Genomic DNA, 20731 nt, shown 5'->3' on the forward strand with positions numbered 1-20731 from the left:
GCCAAAAGCATCCCCTAGCATCAAGCGGGATCTCTAGTCCAAAACGATGCCCTTACCCTTATCCAAAACCGAACCTATAAAATGGTAAACAACGAGAGGGTAAGCAAAGCTTAGTGAATGCAATAATTATACGAATACATATATAATTATACCTACTTGCATACACTTACACACCAACCCACAAACACGCTAGCATACACATTTAGCTTATCGTCATAATAACAAGCTATAAATCTCCAATACCACAAGCTAGCATAACAACCGCATATGAATATAACTCGAATAATATAATATGCTTACAACACAAATAACCATGGTTAACCAATAGTACAAGGGAACGGCGCTCGCGAAAACGTCATCGGTGTTCACAACATCCGTTAGGGCACTTAACACCTCGCACCACTAACCCCTAGGGTGGTACCTTAACACCTCGGTACTTCACCCCGAGTGGCATCTTAACACCTCGATGCTTCACTCATTATTTTTACGGAGTAGTGTCTTAACACCTTGACACTACACTCCTAGGTGGCATCTTAACACCTCGATGCTACACCCGAGTGGCATCTTAACACCTCGATGCTACACTCTTCACGTGAAACGTGGTATCTTAACACCTCGACACTACACCTTTCACGCTACAACAAATAGATACATTATATACCTACGCATATAATTATTCCACTCACCTCAAAGTCTTGTGAAAAGATACCCGAGCTTGCAAGACCTCAAAGTAACGTACCTATCATATAATACACATCATCAAACGCAAACTCAAGTCGGACAACCAAACCCTTTTCACCATTCTAAGCCATTTTGACCCAAGGTGCAATTTCAACCCATTTGCACCCTCAACCCTAAATTGGGTCAACAGAAACCAAAACCCTAATCATTCGTCAAGATGGGTTTAAAACACATTTAGGTCGCAAGGCTAACTCGTTTCCATACTTGCTTGGCCACTTAGGTCATTAAAGACTCATTTGACCCATTTCAAGGTCAACATACCCATTTGGGTCATCCATACCCAATAACACCCATTTACATATTATTAAAGTGTTCTAGCAACTAACTAACCAAATTTAAGACTCAAAAGTCTAATTAACACATTCAAACCCTAGGTTAGTCATCAATGAGCCTTCATAACCCATATTCACCCAAAATCCCCAAAATACTAACAAAATGGGTCTTTGGTTCATCACTAGCCCAAACCCTAACCCTTAAAGCAATTAAAGTAAGAAATCGGGTTTTATAACTTACCAACACAATCACCACGTAGCTATCGACTAGATGAACGACTTTATAACTTGCACCAAGACCCGATTCAACCTCTTTCACCCTTTAATGGAGCTTTCTCTCTCAAGGATTGCACTCTCTCTCTCTAGAGTTTAATTGGAGAAGATAAGGTTGTTGGGAATGGAGTGAATGAAGCTCCAAAACTGATCCAAGGTATTAAATTCGGGCTCCAATGTGTTTTGACCAAAATGCCCTCAAAATATCTATTTTAAAAGAAGAGGAGAATCTGTCGCAGACAGATGGCGCAGCGCGCCACCTAGCCGCGCGGCGCGCGACCTCCCAGTTCAGCATCTTTTCTCTTTTTAATTATGTGCAACCAAAACCCCAAAACTTGAGTAACTTATATACACACATGTACACTACAATTATTCGGGTCTTACACTAATATATGGACAAGATTTGGAGTCAGTATGCTTGTATAATATTGTTTAAAACTGCATTCAAAATTTACTTTGTTGTAACATATTAATATTGTAAACCAATATGTATTGGTAGTGTGTAAGTGTGATATTTTTTAGATTATCATTTCTGATAATCTAGGTGGTGTCCTTTTAACCTTGTCGATAAAATAAAGGTTATGGTTTGTTTTTAAAAACGAATGCAGTCTTTGAAAAACGTCTCATATAGAGGTCAAAACCTCGCAACGAAATCAATTAATATGGAACGTTTATAATCAATATGAACGGGACATTTCATGGTGGGCTTTTTTGGTGGTTGTGGTCTATAATTTCGTGTATTATTATTTCTTTGATCGCGTCCACGACCACGACGATTACCATAAGGATGACTTCGACCATAGTTATGGTTTTTGCCATTTTATGGTAATTATCGTTGTGATGGTATTGACCATTATTACCACGACCTTGCCCACATCCTCATCCATGTGCATTACCCCTTTATCAATGTTTATAGCATTTGATTCAGGATATGATAGTGCACCAGTAGGACGAGATTGCTGATTTTTCATCAAAGGTTCATTAATCTGCTCTACAACTAAAAGATAAGTTTGAAGTTCAGAATAAGTTTTGAACTTTTACAACCTTAAATTTTGTTGTAACAGCATGTTTGAAGCATGGATTGTGGAGAAAGTTTTCTCCAACATATCAGTATCATTAATTTTTAGTCCACAGAATTGAAGTTGTGAACATATCCTGAACATAGTTGAACTGTATTCATTCACTTTTTTGGAATCTTGAAATCTCAGAGTTCTCCATTCTTCCATGCAGCAGGAAGTAAAACTTCCTTTTGATTTTCAAATATGTTTTTGATTCTTTGCCATAATCATTTTTAGATGTTATTAATATGTTTACGAATAAAAGCACTTGTTGTTACTTTGTCTTGTTCAGAGCAAGTGTTGTTTTCATTTATGGTTTCTAAAATATCCATTAATTCAAGATTGATTTCGACGTCTGATGATATGCATAGTGACCCGTATCAACTCAACACACTATTAACAACGTTCTGTCTTGAACATAACCGGCGTAGACAGTCCCGGGCAAAAACCCTTTTCACGGCTCATCTTCAGTAGCCCGACCAGAAGGTTATCTGTGTGCATATCCGGGAAGCAACGTCCCAGACAGAGACTAGCCATGATGGCACACAAAGCCCATCCCACACGGACAAGTGTGCAGGCTAACGTGACTACCTAGCTGGGTACAAGCATTGAGTGGCTATGAGCCATATTATTTTACGTAAAGGCCCGCTGAACCCAGTACCTCGGACACCTGATAATCTTTACAATATCATTTATGAACCAGTTACAATCTTACCCGGCTGGAAGAGTACAGTGAAGAAGCACTTGAAATAAACATCAGGCAAAGTTCTCTTGCCTAAACAAAAGCAAGACATTCATCCGTCACACAGTAGACGGGTTCATCACACTCTCTTGGAACAGCCATATCTCTCCAAGATGTGTCGAGTCCCGGAACATACATCTGGTCCCAAAACTGGCGTACCATCTCAGAACAAGCACATGATCCCGGAACTGTATTATCGTCCCGGAACAAACACACGATCCCGAAACAGACACGCAGATGTGTTGTATGCCACGTCAGCTAATGAATCTAGGAAAGTCTATTAGGATCTGTTTGTTATTCCCATGAAAGGGACAGGTGCCACGTCAGCCCTGGAAATCAGTAAAGTTTGTTACAACCATGAAAGGGACATGTGCCATGTCATCATTCCCTCTTAACATCTATAAATACACGAACAAGATCATTCATTACACAACAATGGATGCATTAATGTTACTCTGCCCAAATTAATTGCGGTAACATTTCTCCAGCTAATAATAAAATTCCGATAAAGATTTTGGTCGATATCGGAGTTAATCTCCACTCTAAGATATTAACTTATTCGATCCCAATCGAATAAGGTTAATCTCATCGATTTTTTGATGCCCTTGAAATCCAGATTTCAAATCGGGGTTTGCACAATTATTGGAGTTAAAACATTCGATTCATTCTTTTCCACAAACTAATCACTCAAACCCAAGATCTAAATTACACTCAACGATTTTGGTTTGATCAAATGGCGCCACCCAATGGTACGAACAATCCAGTGAAACCAGGTAGCGAAATGGAAAACAAGAAAGGAACGTCCGACATCGTTCCACCGACCCTGAACAATGAAAACCCATCGATTACGGAACCACTCCTACCCCAGAAGCAATCCATTGCTCACATTCACTCCGGAGAAACTTCTAATGATGAGATGCACATTTCCGGCAGTGAAGAATATGCACGGGAGAAATCACCAATCGGTGGTAGACGATTGAACCTCAGCATCTCCGGTCCCAAAACCAGTGGTTCAGGAGGAATTGGGTCATCCCATGATGACACTGAAGTGATAACTAAGATGATCTCGGATGATGTCGAAAAGCAGATGATCGAAAACTTGAAGGCCCTGTTGTGTGATAGTCACATTCAGGAGGCAGACAACCACTGTAAAACTCCGACATTCTGAAGGCTAATCCCCTGCCGAACATCGATCCAGGAAGTGACGGCGTTACAAAAGCTTCCGCCAATGCATGGCTTACTGAGCTCCTTGTACAAACTGCACCGCCGGCATACAAACATTCTCTGTTGCAACCTGCCATCCAAGGTACTGCACTTGAGAACCTGTTTACTCTGATCACCGGCAATAAGACAAAGCGACCGGTAGAGATGTCAGCTACCAGCCAGAAGCTTTGAGAATGGATCTCCGGTTGTATTCTTCCCAACAACATCGTCATACCGATTACTTTGGGGGTATACAATGGCACAACCGACCCGGATAATTTCCTGCAAATCTTTGAGGGCTCCATGAAAACCCAACATTGGAGTGATGAGGTGGCGTGCCATCTTTTTCTGACTGTCCTGCAGTCTGCTGCCAGAGAATGGTTCGCCAAACTGCCACCAAACGGCATCACAAGCTTCGCAGACCTACGGGAGAAGTTTCTAATGCAATATCAAAATCTTCGCCGGAACACGTTCACAGACTTGTATGCTCATGAAATACCAATGTATTGGGGGGAGAAAATCGAAAATTTCATCATAAGATACATGCTGGAGTGCCAAAAAATACCAGGTCTCCCGGAAACACAGCAGATTTCCGGGTTAATAACGTGCCTAAACAAAGAAGCACACCCATCACTCGTCACCAAACTTCGATGGAACAACTTGAATACTTTCGCGGACGTCGTGACAATAGCAAGGCAATACCAGCATTCCGGACGAGAAAGGCAAGCCGGGTACCACCGGGACAAGAAGAAGCGAGACGATGACAGAAGAAGCGATAGCCGACACTGACATGACGGTGACCGATTGAGCGACAGCCATCACAGAAGCCATAACAGCCATGGCAAAAGTCATGACAGTCACAAGCATGATAAAGGCAGCCGAAGGCCATATGATAAGGGATCGTTACTCAACAGCCTGACCAAAATGCCAATGGAGATACTACTAACGGAGCCGGTGAAAGCCAAATTCACCCCTCCAGCACCAATGGAAAAATGGGATGGCCAAAAGTCAGACAAATATTGTGAATTTCACGAAGATAACGGCCACGACACTGATGAATGTAAAACGTTAATGCGTGAGATCATTGCAAAAATCAAGGCCAGTGAACTCAACCACTTGTTGCAAGGCCGGAAATTCAAAAACGCTGACCCAAACAAAACATTTAACTGGCAGAAGGAAGACGGTAAGAAACGCGATAAGCCAAAGGACAAAGTGGTAATCAAGATGATCAGCATTGAACATGACGAACACTTTACACGCAACACTTGGAAAGATGTTGCAATCACTTTCCCAGCGTTACCAGAACAGTACTCTCAGGAGGAACCGATAGTGATTGAGGGCCTGATCGACAGTTTTTGGGTCGAAGAAATGTACACCGACACAGAGAGTGAGGTTGACATTCTATATACCTACTGTCTTTCCCAGCTCCCAAAACGTGTTGGAAGGAAAATGAGACAGTCCAACGCTATTATCTCCAGGTTCACAGGGTCCACTGAGCAACCCATGGGCAAACTCAAGGCAACGGTCATGATAGGCACTCAGTCTTACCTCCGTAGTGAGATCATTGACTTTTACATTGTTCAATCTGTAGCCACCCAAATGTGATATTGGGTAGAAAGTTCTTTAGAAAGTTTGGCCCAATAGCTTTCACTGATCATGGTCTACTTAAATTTCCAACCCGGCAGGGTGTGGCAACCGTCGTGTCTACCCGACAACCATTCCCGGAAGCAGTAACACACAAGCTACGCAATACACCAAATCAAAGATGGCATCACACATCGTGGAAGAAGAACGGGTGTCAGTTCTTAAAAGACTCACCTACATCTCGACACCGACGCACAACTAGAAAAAGGCCAATCATGACCTATGATATTACAGAGAAATGCTGGTGGGCATCGCTGATAGGAATGGGAGGAACAATTTATCAATAAAAAAAGGAAATGAACCTTTGAGCCCGGCACCCAAACGTTCCAAGCCAGAAAGTTGTGAAAGCTTCAACCGAGATGGGACACCGGCTAAGGAAAACCAAAGTGGCTAGATGTCACGCTGAAATTTAGATGGATACCCCGGTTGAAACTGATCACTCCGCCAGGGCTATCTTGATATTTATGTTTTTTTTTTCAAATAAGAAACTATGTATCTCCTTCTCACGAATGAATAAAAGCTTTTCTGTTTACAATAACATGTTATTTACAACGTTTTCTATATGGAAATAACTATCTAAGAGGCAGATGGATTCCGACATCCACGTAAGTCCCATACAAGTTATTTGTACCCCTTAAGAGGTGATTGTCTAGCCCTAGTCGGTACAAGTTTATGCAGATAAACGGCCAATGAGTAAATGGCATAAACACATGTGATTGCACAGTGTACACGCCAAAACTAATATAAATTTAATCTAGACATACATACGAAGACACGAACTAGTTTGACCAACACCACAATAAGTTAAACTGTAACTTCATTAATTACACAAGTTTTCATTCCAGCAATCAAAATTATCTGCAACTACAAACATACTAAAAATTAAAATCAAACACTTGTTGCACGGTTGTGACTTCCTCAGCACAAAGCTGCTCAAAGCTTTCAAACCGGATCTCCACCAATGCCTTCTCGGAAGCCTTCAACTCCTGCACGGCAGTCGGGACCACCTTCCCGGCAATATCCGGGTGCAGGGAGACTGCTCCCCCAACATGATGCTTTTGCATCAATCGTACTGCCTGCGTGAAATTAGCTTCCCTAAAACTCTGCAAATACGCATCGAAAGGCGCCTTCACAGTATTGGAGTTAATGGCCCTTTTTAACACAGAAGGCAGGTCAGCCTGCAAATGATGGCACTCCGCAAAAGCAACATCCTTCATCATGTTGGCGGAGTTAATCTCCTTGTCCTTCTCTACCACCACATGTGCAAGTTTCTCCTCAGCAGCCTTCAATCGGTTCTCCAGGTCCCTAACAGCATCTCGGGCCTTACTTGCCTCTTTCTCTCGGGCAATACTGTCCAAAACAAAGGCATTCAATGTCACAAATGTCTGAGCACGGGCAACCATAGCATCATCCTGAGAGAGGGCATAAACAGTTTGTAAAACGGTTGAGGAGGATCCCTTCTCCAGGGCATCCATGCAACCATCGTAGTCTATATCCAGCTGTATGGGCTCCCTTCTCCAGTCTATATCCCCCCAACTGTATGGGCTCCGTCATGGTAGCCCCACCAACAGCAGAAGACTCTACAATACCTGCAAAAACAAAAGAAGTTAAGTACAAAACACATATCATAATAACAACAAGGCAAGTATGCCGAAACATGTATGTTACCTTTGGCCTACTTAGACCGTAGCTGAGGAAGCTCCTTAATTTTCCTCTTCACAACCGACTGCTCTTCTGTTACAGTTGGAGGATGGAGGACCAAGTTGGACCCATCTCCGGCATTCTGCTCCAGGTCTTGTGGAGTGATATCCGGCTCATCTCTCGAGTTCACTAGGACGATGTCAAATTGGATGTCATCAAGATCGCCAAATGCCATGGCAGTGCTGAACTACATCACTACTACAAACAAACAAACATGGTTAGTGTACAAACAACCATCAAAGAGACAAACATTGGCTAGGATCAGTCCCAACCTTCTCCAACATAACGGATGACGGGCTTAGTACTCGCATCCGGCCATTGATGGCTAACTCCACCCAATACTAGCATGGCCTCCGGATATGGCCGTTGGGGAAACCTGAAGTCCTGGATGGCCAATATACATGCCTTCTCGGCATCATTCAATTTTGGAACCTTATTGGCTCCCTTCTTCACCATGTTCGCCTATTCACAAAGACCGACAAATCGTGCTGGTAATTCTTGACGACCAACAAAAAAGAACGACTCTTGCCATTCCTTTAGAGAGGTATCCATGTCATTGGTAAAGTTAAAAAATCCTCTCCGTTTAATGGAGAACCAACCAATATCATACCTCGAGACGGTAAAATAATATTGGAACATGCGAACCGTCGAGAGTATATGGTAGTAGTTCGAATACATCTCCCACATTACCAACTTCTGGTATGCCTGAGGATGTAACCGGGCAGGCGCTATCTTATAGTGCGTAAAGAATTGATACATAAATTCAGAGTAGGGCAACCGGAAGTTGCCCACCATGATGGTTGTACCATACATGGTACCCATGCCAGATGGAGGCTTATGTGCTCGGTGAGTGGCATCAGGAACTCTGAAGACGTAATTGGTCAAAAATGGGTACCTATTTACTAATTCATCGAGGTATTCATCACACACTCGGCTCATTATATCATCGATATTTACAAAAGCCCTAGAAGACGATTCGGGGACGTCTACGCTGGTAGATGTGGAAGACTGATCCGCTATATATACGTAAATATAAAAATTACAAACTGGCAGGAAAAACTAAGGAAAAAATAGAGAGAAAATGTACCTTTTTCGTAGAAAAAACTGTTGGTTTTTTAGATGAAGAAAGCGTTTGAAGATACAGAAATTGTAAAAAGTGAGAAGAATGAGAGCGGTGGCTATTTATATGTTTCAAAGAAGTCAATCTAACGGCCAAGATTAAAAGATGGAAGATGGAAAAAACACAAAAAGGGGGGCGTGTCTGCAGAAACTGTCCTTTCAAACTGCCAAGCATTTAATGCACATCCAATCAGCAACGTGGGTTAATTTTCGAGTTTGATAAAGGTAACCGTTCCGGCTACCATCATCAAACTGGGGGGACTTGATGATACGCAAAGTGACCTGTATCAAATCAACACACTATTAACAACGTTCCGTCTAGAACATAACCGACGTAGAAAGTACCGGGAAAAAACCTTTTCCCTGCTCATCTTCAGTAGCCCGACCAGAAGGTTATCTATGTGCATATCCGGGAAGCAACAACCTGGACAGAGACTAGCCATGACGTCACACAAAGCCCATCCTACACGGACAAGTGTGGAGGATACCGTGACCACCTAGCCAGGTGCAAGCATTGAGTGGCTATGAGCCATATTATCTTACGTAAAGGCCTACTGAACCAAGCACGTCGGACACCTGACAATCTTTACAATATCATTTATGAACCGGTTACAATCTTACCCGGCTGGAAGAGTACCGCGAAGAAGCAATTGAAATAAACGTCAGGCAAAGTTCTCTTGCCTAAACAAAACCAAGACATTCATCTGTCACACAATAGACGGATTCATCACACTATCTCGGACATCCATATCTCTCCAAGATGTGTTGAATCTCGGAACATACATCTGGTCCCGGAACTGGCATACCGTCCCGGAACTAACACATGATCCCGGAACTGTCTTATCATCCTGGAACAAACACACGATCCCGGAAAAGACACTCAGATGGGTTGTACGCCACGTCAGCCCATGAATCTAGGAAAGTCTATTAGGATCTGTTAGTTATTCCCATAAAAGGGATAGGTGCCTCGTCAGCCCTCGAAATTAGTAAAGTTTGTTACAACTATGAAAGGGACATGTGTCATATCATCATTCCCTCTTAACATCTATAAATACATGAACAAGATCACTCATTACACAACACTGGATGCATTAATGTTACTCTGCCCAAATTAATTGCGGTAACATTTCTCCAACTGATAATACAATTTCGATAAAGATTCCGGTCGATATCGGAGTTAATCTCCACTCTAAGATATTAACTTATTCGATCCCAATCAAATATGGTTAATCTCATCGATTGTTTTACGCCTTTGAAATTCAAATTTCAAATCGGGGTTTGCACAATTATTGGAGTTAAAACTTTCGATTCATTCTTTTCCACAAACTAAGCACTCAAACCTAAGATCTAAATTACACTCAACGATATTGGTTTGTTCAACGTCTATAACCCATGACATGTAATTCTTTCCCGTTGTTTCTAGTGGAGAAAATTCAAGCTTTGATAAATTTAACATTTTCTATTATCAAAAGTTAAACAAACTACAACATAAATCAGAATTCATATGTATCAATAAGTAGAGAAATACAAAGCAATGGTAGAATTATAAATACTAAAATCCTAGAGAAAAAATAAAAATCATCTGATGGTAGATTGACCAGATGGATGATTGATATTATGATCAATACAATTGCAAAAATCAGGATCGAGTGAATCATCTTTGCAAAAACTCTTTGAAAGTAATTATCTGAGAAAGAAAAGATTGATTTTTGAAAATGAGGTAACGGAGATGTTTGATTTATATTGAAAAATATAACCGTTGTAACGTTGTTAATTGATGTTAACGATAGTTAGATAATCGTTATGCTTAAAATGAATTTAATAAAATAAAATTGATTATTTTAATGTAAAAATACAGAGATTAAGAATAAGAATAATAATTTAATAAATGTATGAACAAATATAAGTGTGCACAAATAAATATAAGAGTAAACGTTAGCGTGTATTAATGTAAGTATTAGTATGTAATAAATAACAGTTAGTGACATAATTTAAATGTTAGTGAACATGAATAAAAGTTAGAAATCATAAATATAAATGTTAGCTTGCATATGTAAATGTTAGTAAACATAAATAATAAAAGTTAATAAACATAAATAATAAAAGTTAGTAGTCCACTTGTCGTCCAATAGTATTAATATATATTATTAGTAGTTTTAGATGTTGGTAATCTATATTATTAATCATTTATTTGTATAGTAATAGTTTTTTATGTTGTGTATGTTGATAATAATATTTATCTTAGTAACAAATATTACTACAAGATATCGTTAAAATAATTTCATGCGTTGATTAGTAACTTGTAGTCACTTGAGTTAACCTTGATTATATATATAGAGCTTTCGTGCTGATAACATGTTATAATATTATAGTTGTATGTAACAATTTTAAGTAGCTTACTCTATGTATAAGAGAATTTCTAAGCTTGTAAGAACAAAGTGTATTTGAGAGAACAAAGAGGCACTTATTATATGTTTATATTTTGATCATATCACTTTATATGCTTACATTCAAGGTCTATTTATAGCACAAAATGCTACTATACAATTGCTATTCATTTTGATACATGACACATTTATAATATAAGTAGGCAATAGTAAATAGTAGATAAGATGTGGTGTAGCAAAATTGATCATCCATATCACAATTTTGGAGACACATGTTAAATTGCTTGGTTCTTCATATTATAATATATATATATATATATATATATATATATATATATATATATATATATATATATATATATATATATATATATATTTATATATATATAATTAGAGATGTACATAATATATTAATCTTAATTATCAGTTCTAAAATAATTTTTTGGAGCTCATGTTTGATGTTTTTTCGATTATTTGTCAATTGAAGTTAAATTGGTTCGAACGGACGGACTAATAATATAGCCAAAAAGTTCAAACGAGAACCATAAAAATGGCGAGAACTGCGAACATGTACAGATATGTTTGTAAACATGCGAACATTTCATATAATTCACAATTGTACATGTAATTTGGGGTTGTGAACATTTGTTTACTAATGATATGAACATCAGATAACAGTTATATGTAATTTGTTCAATATAAATGCATATAAACCATGTAATTTAATGGTTCTCGCACTTCTCGCCCTTTTTGTGGTTTTCGTTTGAACCTTATATATATATATATATATATATATATATATATATATATATATATATATATATATATATATATATATATATATATACACAACAACAACAACAGAACTCAATCCCACATGTGTGGCGTATGGGGGAGGTGAGACGTAGACAATCCTTCCTCTAACATTGAAATAAAGAGAAGTCATTTCTCCACTCCAAGTTAAACACTCCAAGAGTAGAGAAGTTTGTCTCTCTCTGTTCGACGGGTAAAAAGATTGCTTCCAAAACGGACCTCCGACCAAAAAAATAATAATAATAAATGAAAAAATATATAAAAATGCCAAGAAAATAATAAAATCAAATATTTATATATATATATATATATATATATATATATATATATATATATATATATATATATATATATATATATATATCAATATTTAAATAATTAATTCTTATAAAAGCCTCATTTCTACTTTTTTATACTACTAAACTTCGTTAAAGAAATTCGTAAATTTATGAATCTTTAACTAATCGAAAAAGAAAAGAAACTAAACTAAAATAGGAGCCATAAAAATAATAAATATCAATCACACAAAAATATTGTTCCTAATTACGAAACTAAGGAAAGTAAAAATAAGTAACCAAACTTTTCTTTTTTACTTTCGGATCAGAAACTCCTCCCCGGATTCTCTATCCACCCGTTTAATCCACCTGCTATTTTTCCTTTTCTCCAAACCCGACCCGGATTCAACCGCCGAAACATGACCAATATCCAACCCTTTTCCCACCGGCAAAAACACCGATCTCACAATCCGCCGTGATCCACCGTCATCAAACAAACTCCGCCACCTAAATTCCGAATCTACCCTCGAACTTGCATTCTTACAAACTAACACCGCTCCACGTTGTCCAAATTTAGCCGCTTTTAAGATCAAAGCAAACTCTATTTTTCTTGAATCCACCACCATGAAATCTATAACGTCCAATTCTTTAATTACGGTTTCGGGTTCTCCAACAAGTACTTCTGGTGCCATGCCGATCTTTTGCATTGCAGTTAAGTAGTCGGTTTTTGAATCTTCATTTGGGACTATGCACACGTGCCTACCACACGTGTGGGTTGATGCTACAGCCAACCCTGTGCTTGTTGTTATTGCGTCACCTTGACACCATGTTTCGACGATGAGTTTTGCGTTCCAACCGGCCGCCATGGCTGATATTAGCTCTGTTACACTTGATCCTTGATAAAGCTCACTCTATAAGAAATAAAAGAAACATCCAAACAATTTACATTTACATTTACATTTTACATAAGACATTAAAAAAATATTAAAATTTCTTTTTAAAGATACTTAATCATAGGTTACTAAAATAATTTCTTCACCTATTTAACCTTGATAAAAAATTAAATTAAATTAAATACAGTAATTATTACAGGAAAAGGTAAAATAATTCAAAAATGGTTTTATTAGTGGTGGTGTATGACAAAAATATAAAGTAGTGTTTTTTCTTATTATTTGCGTTTCGCAAACACGAAAAATCATAACACAAATAACTAGTTTGAATTAAATAACTTATAAAACAAATTACTTATTTCAAAGCGGGTTATTTTGAATAGTCTAACACAGTCGTGGTTAAAGAAACTTGAAAAAGTGATCTACATACGGATTTAACGGTATCCATGAAAGCCTTTGTAGCCATCTCCGGCGACCATGTAAGTTTCATTTTGTTTTGTTAAATTGTAAATGGTAGTTGAATGTTTGATTAATTGTTTAATTTTGAAAGTGGTTTCCAATTATGTCAAATTGACTATATGTATATATGGGCCCGGGAAAGATTAAAGAAAGATCACAATGGAAGCTGGGGTGAGGGAGGTTGACTTTAGGAATCCACGAAATTCCAACGTGTGAGATTTAGATGCAAAACAATGTGTCACAAGTTGTAGTTTTTGATTAAACTAGTGGAATTTAACCAATGGAATGATCATTAGTTGGAAATCTAGTTATCTTACGATCCTTCTTATCTTATCTTGTGGTTAAATAATTTAATAATTAATTAATTAATCCGTATATAAATTGATATATATTTTAATACTTGCAGCAAATGCATAGTTGGGTGAGGATTAGATTACAAATACGTGTGTCTTGACATATCCACAGAAAAATTAATAAATAACTGAGATAAGTTTCCTTAAATAATTAACTAGAAGATTGGAGTATAAGATAATTTTCCTTAATAATTAAGCATATTATTCTTTTTAAGTTTCTTAAAGATAGGCTTTAATGCTATTTTAGTTAAATTCATCTTTTATATAAATACCATCAACATATAAAAAGTAGGGAATAATATCTTTTTATATTTCGACTCGTTTTCAAAACTAGATAGGTAATACTGTTTACTCCTAAAAAGTTTTCATGGTTATTTGACATTTTTAGACTACTTTTTAAAACTTTATGATCGACCTACTACTATTACGAACCTGTTTCTATAATGTATATAGGTTTAAACTTGTGAGGCTTTATAATCAAATCAAACAAAATACTATTGTTGTAAGTAGTTATTAAAAGAAATGTTTTATAATGATGAAATACATACATTAATCAATCACAACAACAACAAAACTCAATCTCACAAAAGTGAGGTATGAGGAAGATAAAATGTAGACAATCATTCTCCTATCTTAGAATAAAGATAAGTCATTTCTCCATCAAGAGTGAAACACCTCAAGAGTAAAGAAAATCTTGTCTCTCAATGTACTATGTATAGAGAGATTGTTTCCGAATGAACATCTGACCAATAAGTAGGTTAAAAAAAGAAAAAGAAAAAAGTGTGAGATACAATGAAATGTTATAATCAAATTTCCATTAGTTTTAAACATGCCTGAAAGTTAAGCGACAGTTAAGCCGCCGATAAATCGACGTTTGCTGTTGAATCGCTAATTGACTCGCTAAGGTTAGTCGTGCCCGAATTTTTAAATTGTATTCTCCACTAATACTTCGACGTTTAATAAAATTAATGTAGAAACCTAAAACAACTCAACCCACCAACTATTATATATGTGAAATCTGAAGTTGTGATGTGATCCAGCGGTTGGTGGTCTGCATCCTTTAGGGGATGTCAGGAGTTCGACCCACGTTGGCTACATATTAAAAACACAATTTCATCTCTGCCATGAAGTATCCACTCATTAAATCTTTCCCATATTGTTTGGGGGGTAAAGGGGAGGGGGTTTTACTTGGTCGTGCCCTTGGATCGGTTTCAAGGTTTTCACCCGGGCAGCGTTGGGGGCGGTGTTATTATCGCTGCATCGACATAGTCGAATCGGGAGATGATCGCAATAGGTGGTTTAGTCCCCTTCGGATGATCTCAATCGCTGTCTAAAAAAAAGAAAAAACATATGTGAAATCTAATTTTAATCCATGACGATATGTAATTTAATTTTAGTCCCGTGGTTTGCACCTTAGAATTTTAATTTTCTTTATTTTTTTTGTTTAACCTAATATAAGTTTTTATTTCAAAATGAAACTTAATAAAAATTTGCTTATCAAATGTTTTTTAATTAGCGTTTTCGGCTATACGGTATTTGATCTATTTATGATCATTAATTTTGATACATCTAAAAAATGAACAATGTAAATTATAATTTTAACGATTAAGTGGACAATGAAACTGAGACAGATTAAGTACGAGGACAATTAAATGTGTACTGTAAGGATTATAGGATTCAAACAATAGAGTAATTTCAGAGAATTACCCTTCCACAATCGGCAAACGAAAGAACAATAATTAAAGAATTAAAGACGCGAGATTTAACGTGGTTATATGTAATCGAATGTCGATTACTTTAATCCACGGACCAACTAAAGAGATTTAATTGATATAATTCGTAGATACAACTGAAGTTTACAATAGGATGTTTATATAGGCCAAAACACCTTGGAGAACAAAAAAAAAACATGAATATGGAAACTGCTTGTCAGGCACTAGCCGCGCCGCGCCATTTGAGGCCGCGCCGCGCCTCCAAGGCTAAACTCCGGACAGACGATTTCCCAATCTGATGCTCTATTTCATGTGCTAGGCCGCGGCGCGCCTCTTCCTTTGTTTTGATATCCTTCACATCCAACAATCTCCCACTTGAAGATAGTCAAAACCATGACTCACATTGTCAACCCATCATATCATCAAACTAACCAAGATCGCCAAAGCACCCTTTACCGTCAAACTCCATTTGGGACACGCACACTCCTATCACATACGCCGGATAAGCAGACTTTCGATACAAGGTCTTCAACACTTCTTGTTAGAATCGAATCATCATCTTTCTATCTCCCTAGTCGGTCACCACCTTCTCATTAGTTCATGAGAAGACCCGTTGAAGCTATGCAAAACTTCAACTTGTCCATTGACACCACCTTAGTAAACATATCCGCGGGATTCTTCATATCAAGGACCTTTTCCAACATCAAAGTACCATCTTCAATACGTTCTCGAATAAAATGATACCTCAAATCAATGTGTTTTATACGATTATGAAACACCGGATTCTTCGCGAGATTGATTGCACTTTGGTTGTCACAATATAAGACGCAATTGTCTTGTCTTTTACCCAACTCACACAAGAAGTTCTTCAACCAAATAAGCTCTATAGAAACTTCCGCAATAGCCATATACTCGGCCTCGGTGGTTGACAAAGCAACACTCCTTTGTAGTCTAGATATCCAACTAACCGCCGTCTTACCAACCATGAACACATATCTCGTAGTACTCTTACCCGAATCACCAAATCCACCCGAATTTTCATCCGCATAACCTCTACGTATAACATTGCCCTTAGTGAAACACAATCCCATACTAGAAGTACCTTTCAAATAACGAAGCAACTATTTGACCGCTTCCCAATGCTCCTTCCCGAATTAGACGTATAGGCTTACAACTCCCAATGCATGAGCTATATCCGGTCTCGTACAAACCATGGCATACATAGTACTTCCCACGGCCGATCTATAGGGAATTTTCCATCTACGCTTTGTCTTCTTCCGTTTTAGTTGATTGATTCTTCGATAACATTATCGCGCTACCCAAAGGCATAGTACGAGCCTTTGCTTTGTCAACATTAAACTTTTCTACTACTTTCTCAATATACTTGAATTGAGACAAGTATAGAACACCTTTAGCACGATCACGCACAATACTCATTCCAAGTATTTGCTTAGCACTACCAAGATCTTTCATCTCGAACTCTTTTGAAAGCATACCTTTTAACTTATTGATCTCGGAACATGTCCGAACCCGCAAGCAACATGTCATCAACGTATAACAATAAGATTATGTAAGAAGACTTGAATTTCTTCAAGTAACAACAATGGTCCGCTTCACATTTTACAAAACCAACCTTCTTCATAAACTCGTCAAATCTCAAGTACCATTGCCGAGGTGCTTGCTTCAATGCATACAAACTTTTCTTTAACATACAAACCCACTTCTCTTTACCCTTTACCTCAAAGCCCTCGGGGTGCCTCATGTAGATCTCCTCATCAAGATCCCCGTGTAAGAATGCGGTCTTCACATCTAGTTGTTATAGATCTAAGTCCTCGGATGCGACCAACGAAAGCACCAAATGAATAGTAGTCATCTTCACCACCGGTGAAAATATCTCTTGGTAATTAACCCCTTTCCTTTGTTGAAACCCTTTAACCACTAACCGTGCTTTGTACCTCTTCTTGTCATTCACCTCATTCTTTATTCTATACACCCATTTGTTTTGCAACGCCTTTTTATCATGACGTAATTTCACTAGTGACCAAGTCTTGTTCTTCTCAAGTGACCCCATCTTTTCTTTCATAGCAAGCTCCCATTGTATGATTCTTTGGACTTTCTTGCTTCAAAGTAACTTTTGGGTTCACCATTCTCGGTATAGAGCAAATAGTTTGTTGATGGAGAATACCTAGGATTAGGTTTGGGCACTCTAGTCGAGCGTCTAAGTATAGGAGCAACCAGTATGGTTGAACCGGTTTCATTAGCCTCCTCATCACTAGAACTCGCACTATGTTCGGAATTATCACCGCTATCTGAACCATCCCCATCATTGTCAAGATCTGACCCATCACCATTAATCGGCAATTCATTGTTCCCTGAACTCCCACTAGAACCCGCAAGATCATCAAGAGAAACATCATCAAGAATAACATGATCCGGTTTTGACTCCCCGTTTCCGCTTGCCATAGACCGAATCTTCATCAAAGGTAACATCACGCGATCGAATAACCTTTCTAGCTTCAATATCCCAACAACGATAGCCCATCTCATCCGAACCGTAACCAATGAACGTACACTTCTTTGACTTAGCTTCAAGTTTATCTTTATCAATATCTTTGGTCTTCACATAAACATTACACCCAAAAATTCTAAGATGATCATAACTAACCTTTTTACCTAGCCATTTATAACGACCCTCATTTTTCCATTCTAAATTTTCTTCCTTATTAATTGCCCAAACAAAGAATTTAAAACGAAATGAATAACTCTGATCAATAACTGTCAATTCTTAAAAGCTATAAAGCATACTAATTAACTTAGTACAATAATTGACAAGTTAATAAAAGATGAAAATAATAAGCTAATTAACTTTCGTGAACAAAATGTAATACCCTAAAACTTGTTGCATTCAAACAATTAAACTAGAACATTTAATGAGCCATTTTAACTAACCAAAATTACAAGGACTAAAACGAAAAAGTTCCAACCTTACATCCATAACCCTAGCCGATTTTGGTGAAGGAAAAAAGACCCTTTTACCCTTGATAAAAATCGGCCAAATCAACCACCAAAACCTAACCCTAATTTCTAACTTTTGCTCCAAGTATTCCCATTATACCCCTAGGTCTAGATCCTTCTATGCTTGACTATAAATAGAGGTGCTTGCTAACCATTTTTCTCATCCCATTCTCATAATCTCTTAAGCAAATCACAAGGAAACTCTCCCTCTCCTCCCTCTCTTGGCTCACGGCCACAATACCACCACCACAACACCACCATCGATTACCTACAACCACCATAATACCACCACCACAATCAGCAATCATCAAACACCACCACCACCTACGGTTTTCTTGAAAACCGAACACCCCTAACACCATCTTGTTATCTTGGTTGATTGCTTCTAGTTTTCGGGTTAATCTTCAAGCATGTTCTTCGTGTTCATCAAGATCTTCAAAGTGTTCTTGATTTTTCGAGTGCTTGGATCTTCATCTTCAAGTTTTCTTCTTTTCTTTTTGTTAATCTTCATCATACATCATCAAGGTATAACCCTAGATCCAAATCTTTTAAATTCTATCTTTCGATTCATGTTTATATTCATAATCATATTCATTCTTGATCTTAATATTCATATTGTTCATGTAAAAAAAATATAAACAAGATGCATATACATATATACACGATCATAAAAAAAAAAAAAAGAGAAAGTGAATTAGATCTAAACTTTAATTAAGTTGGTTAATTACATATAATGATCTCGTTAAACTTATATAAACATAAATATACATATACATATGCGAAAAAAATATATGATATATACATATATACGTAAAAAAAATTAAAATAAAACATATATATATACATACTATATACGGATTACATATATATATATATATATATATATATATATATATATATATATATATATATATATATATATATATATATATATATATATAATATATATATTAATTAAAACCCTAATTAACCAAACCCTAAACCTAATACTACTTAAATACTATTTAAAACATTTAATACTACTAAACCCTAATACTACTACATATGCTACATACTACTACCTAACACTTATACACTTATACTACTACTAACACTTACAATATACTACTTATATTATAATACTTATATTATAAAATTATGATCTACGATTACAATAGTCATTCACGATAATGTGAAATTACTCAAACGTCAACGCTACTTGCGGCCTAGGTTGGTCCTTATTATCTGAAGGGAATAGCTTGTGGTTCACGAATGCCAAAATGGTCAAGTAACCCGGGTCCCGATAACAACAGACTTTCAGAGTGACTCGTCGGTGGCATGGATGTTTGGATATGGTGCACAATATCAAACCCGTCTATAGTGATCATACACTCACTAAGTGAACAACACTTAGTCACTTACACACTTAATAAGTGGTGGACTTATTAAGAACAACTCACTAGTGTTCAACACTAACTTACTAAAAATGGACACTTACTAAAAATGGAAAACTTACTAAGAATGGGAACTAGTAAAATGAACTACACTTAAACACTTGCATACTTAAACTTAAACTTGAGCAAACATTTAACTACTCTTAAATGTCATTAGGTTGACTTTCTGCTCACATTCATCCGACTCTTCTTATCCTAGGAATAACAAACTCTTCTCCTACTTACTAAGGTGAATTTCATAGCACCACTTAATATTGCGCAATTTATTTAAACTTATAAGACACATGCTACTTTTAATATTTACAATTTAGACACAAGTACCAACTATTAAACTGTGCTATACCTGGCTATGTCCTGCAAGTCCCCACTGTGATATTTTTAATTGCTTTTACATAACGCATTCTTAATTATTGGGGATAGGCCTATCGGGAGTAAGGTCCCCAATACATTTGACCAAGTCATTGTATTACTTAATAATGATTCAAACCGACAAGGACAGTACAACTTGTCACGGGGCAAACTTTGAAACTGTTTAGTCTAAATATCACAAACTTGGCACTAAATTTTAGATCCCTGCGAGATCTACTTTTCTTGTGGTCTAAACAAAGGTCAACTATTTTGTTAAACCTATGAACTTCACT

At 37.2% G+C, this 20731-nt stretch overlaps 1 protein-coding gene across 1 annotated transcript; it reads right to left on the bottom strand.

Moving 5' to 3' along the window:
* Window positions 1-12352: 12352 nt before the first annotated feature.
* Window positions 12353-13671, bottom strand: LOC139891689 (uncharacterized). The gene is made up of 2 exons (XM_071874668.1): window positions 13549-13671; window positions 12353-13139 (listed from the first exon to the last, which is right to left on the bottom strand). Exons 1-2 carry the CDS (start codon window positions 13606-13608, stop codon window positions 12543-12545), a joined length of 657 nt encoding a protein of 218 aa, XP_071730769.1. The 5' UTR covers window positions 13609-13671; the 3' UTR covers window positions 12353-12542.
* Between the last annotated feature and the right edge of the window lie 7060 nt (window positions 13672-20731).

The sequence above is a fragment of the Rutidosis leptorrhynchoides genome, chromosome 2 (genome assembly GCF_046630445.1).
Source record: "Rutidosis leptorrhynchoides isolate AG116_Rl617_1_P2 chromosome 2, CSIRO_AGI_Rlap_v1, whole genome shotgun sequence".
Lineage (NCBI taxonomy): Eukaryota > Viridiplantae > Streptophyta > Magnoliopsida > Asterales > Asteraceae > Rutidosis > Rutidosis leptorrhynchoides.

Bases quoted from the DNA above. Each gene is read 5' to 3' on its own strand.
- LOC139891689 (XM_071874668.1), bottom strand. From the start codon at position 13,608: ATGAAACTTACATGGTCGCCGGAGATGGCTACAAAGGCTTTCATGGAT. The intron at 13,140-13,548 runs GTATGTAGATCA...TATTTCTTATAG, and splicing joins TCATGGATACCGTTAAATCC to AGTGAGCTTTATCAAGGATC.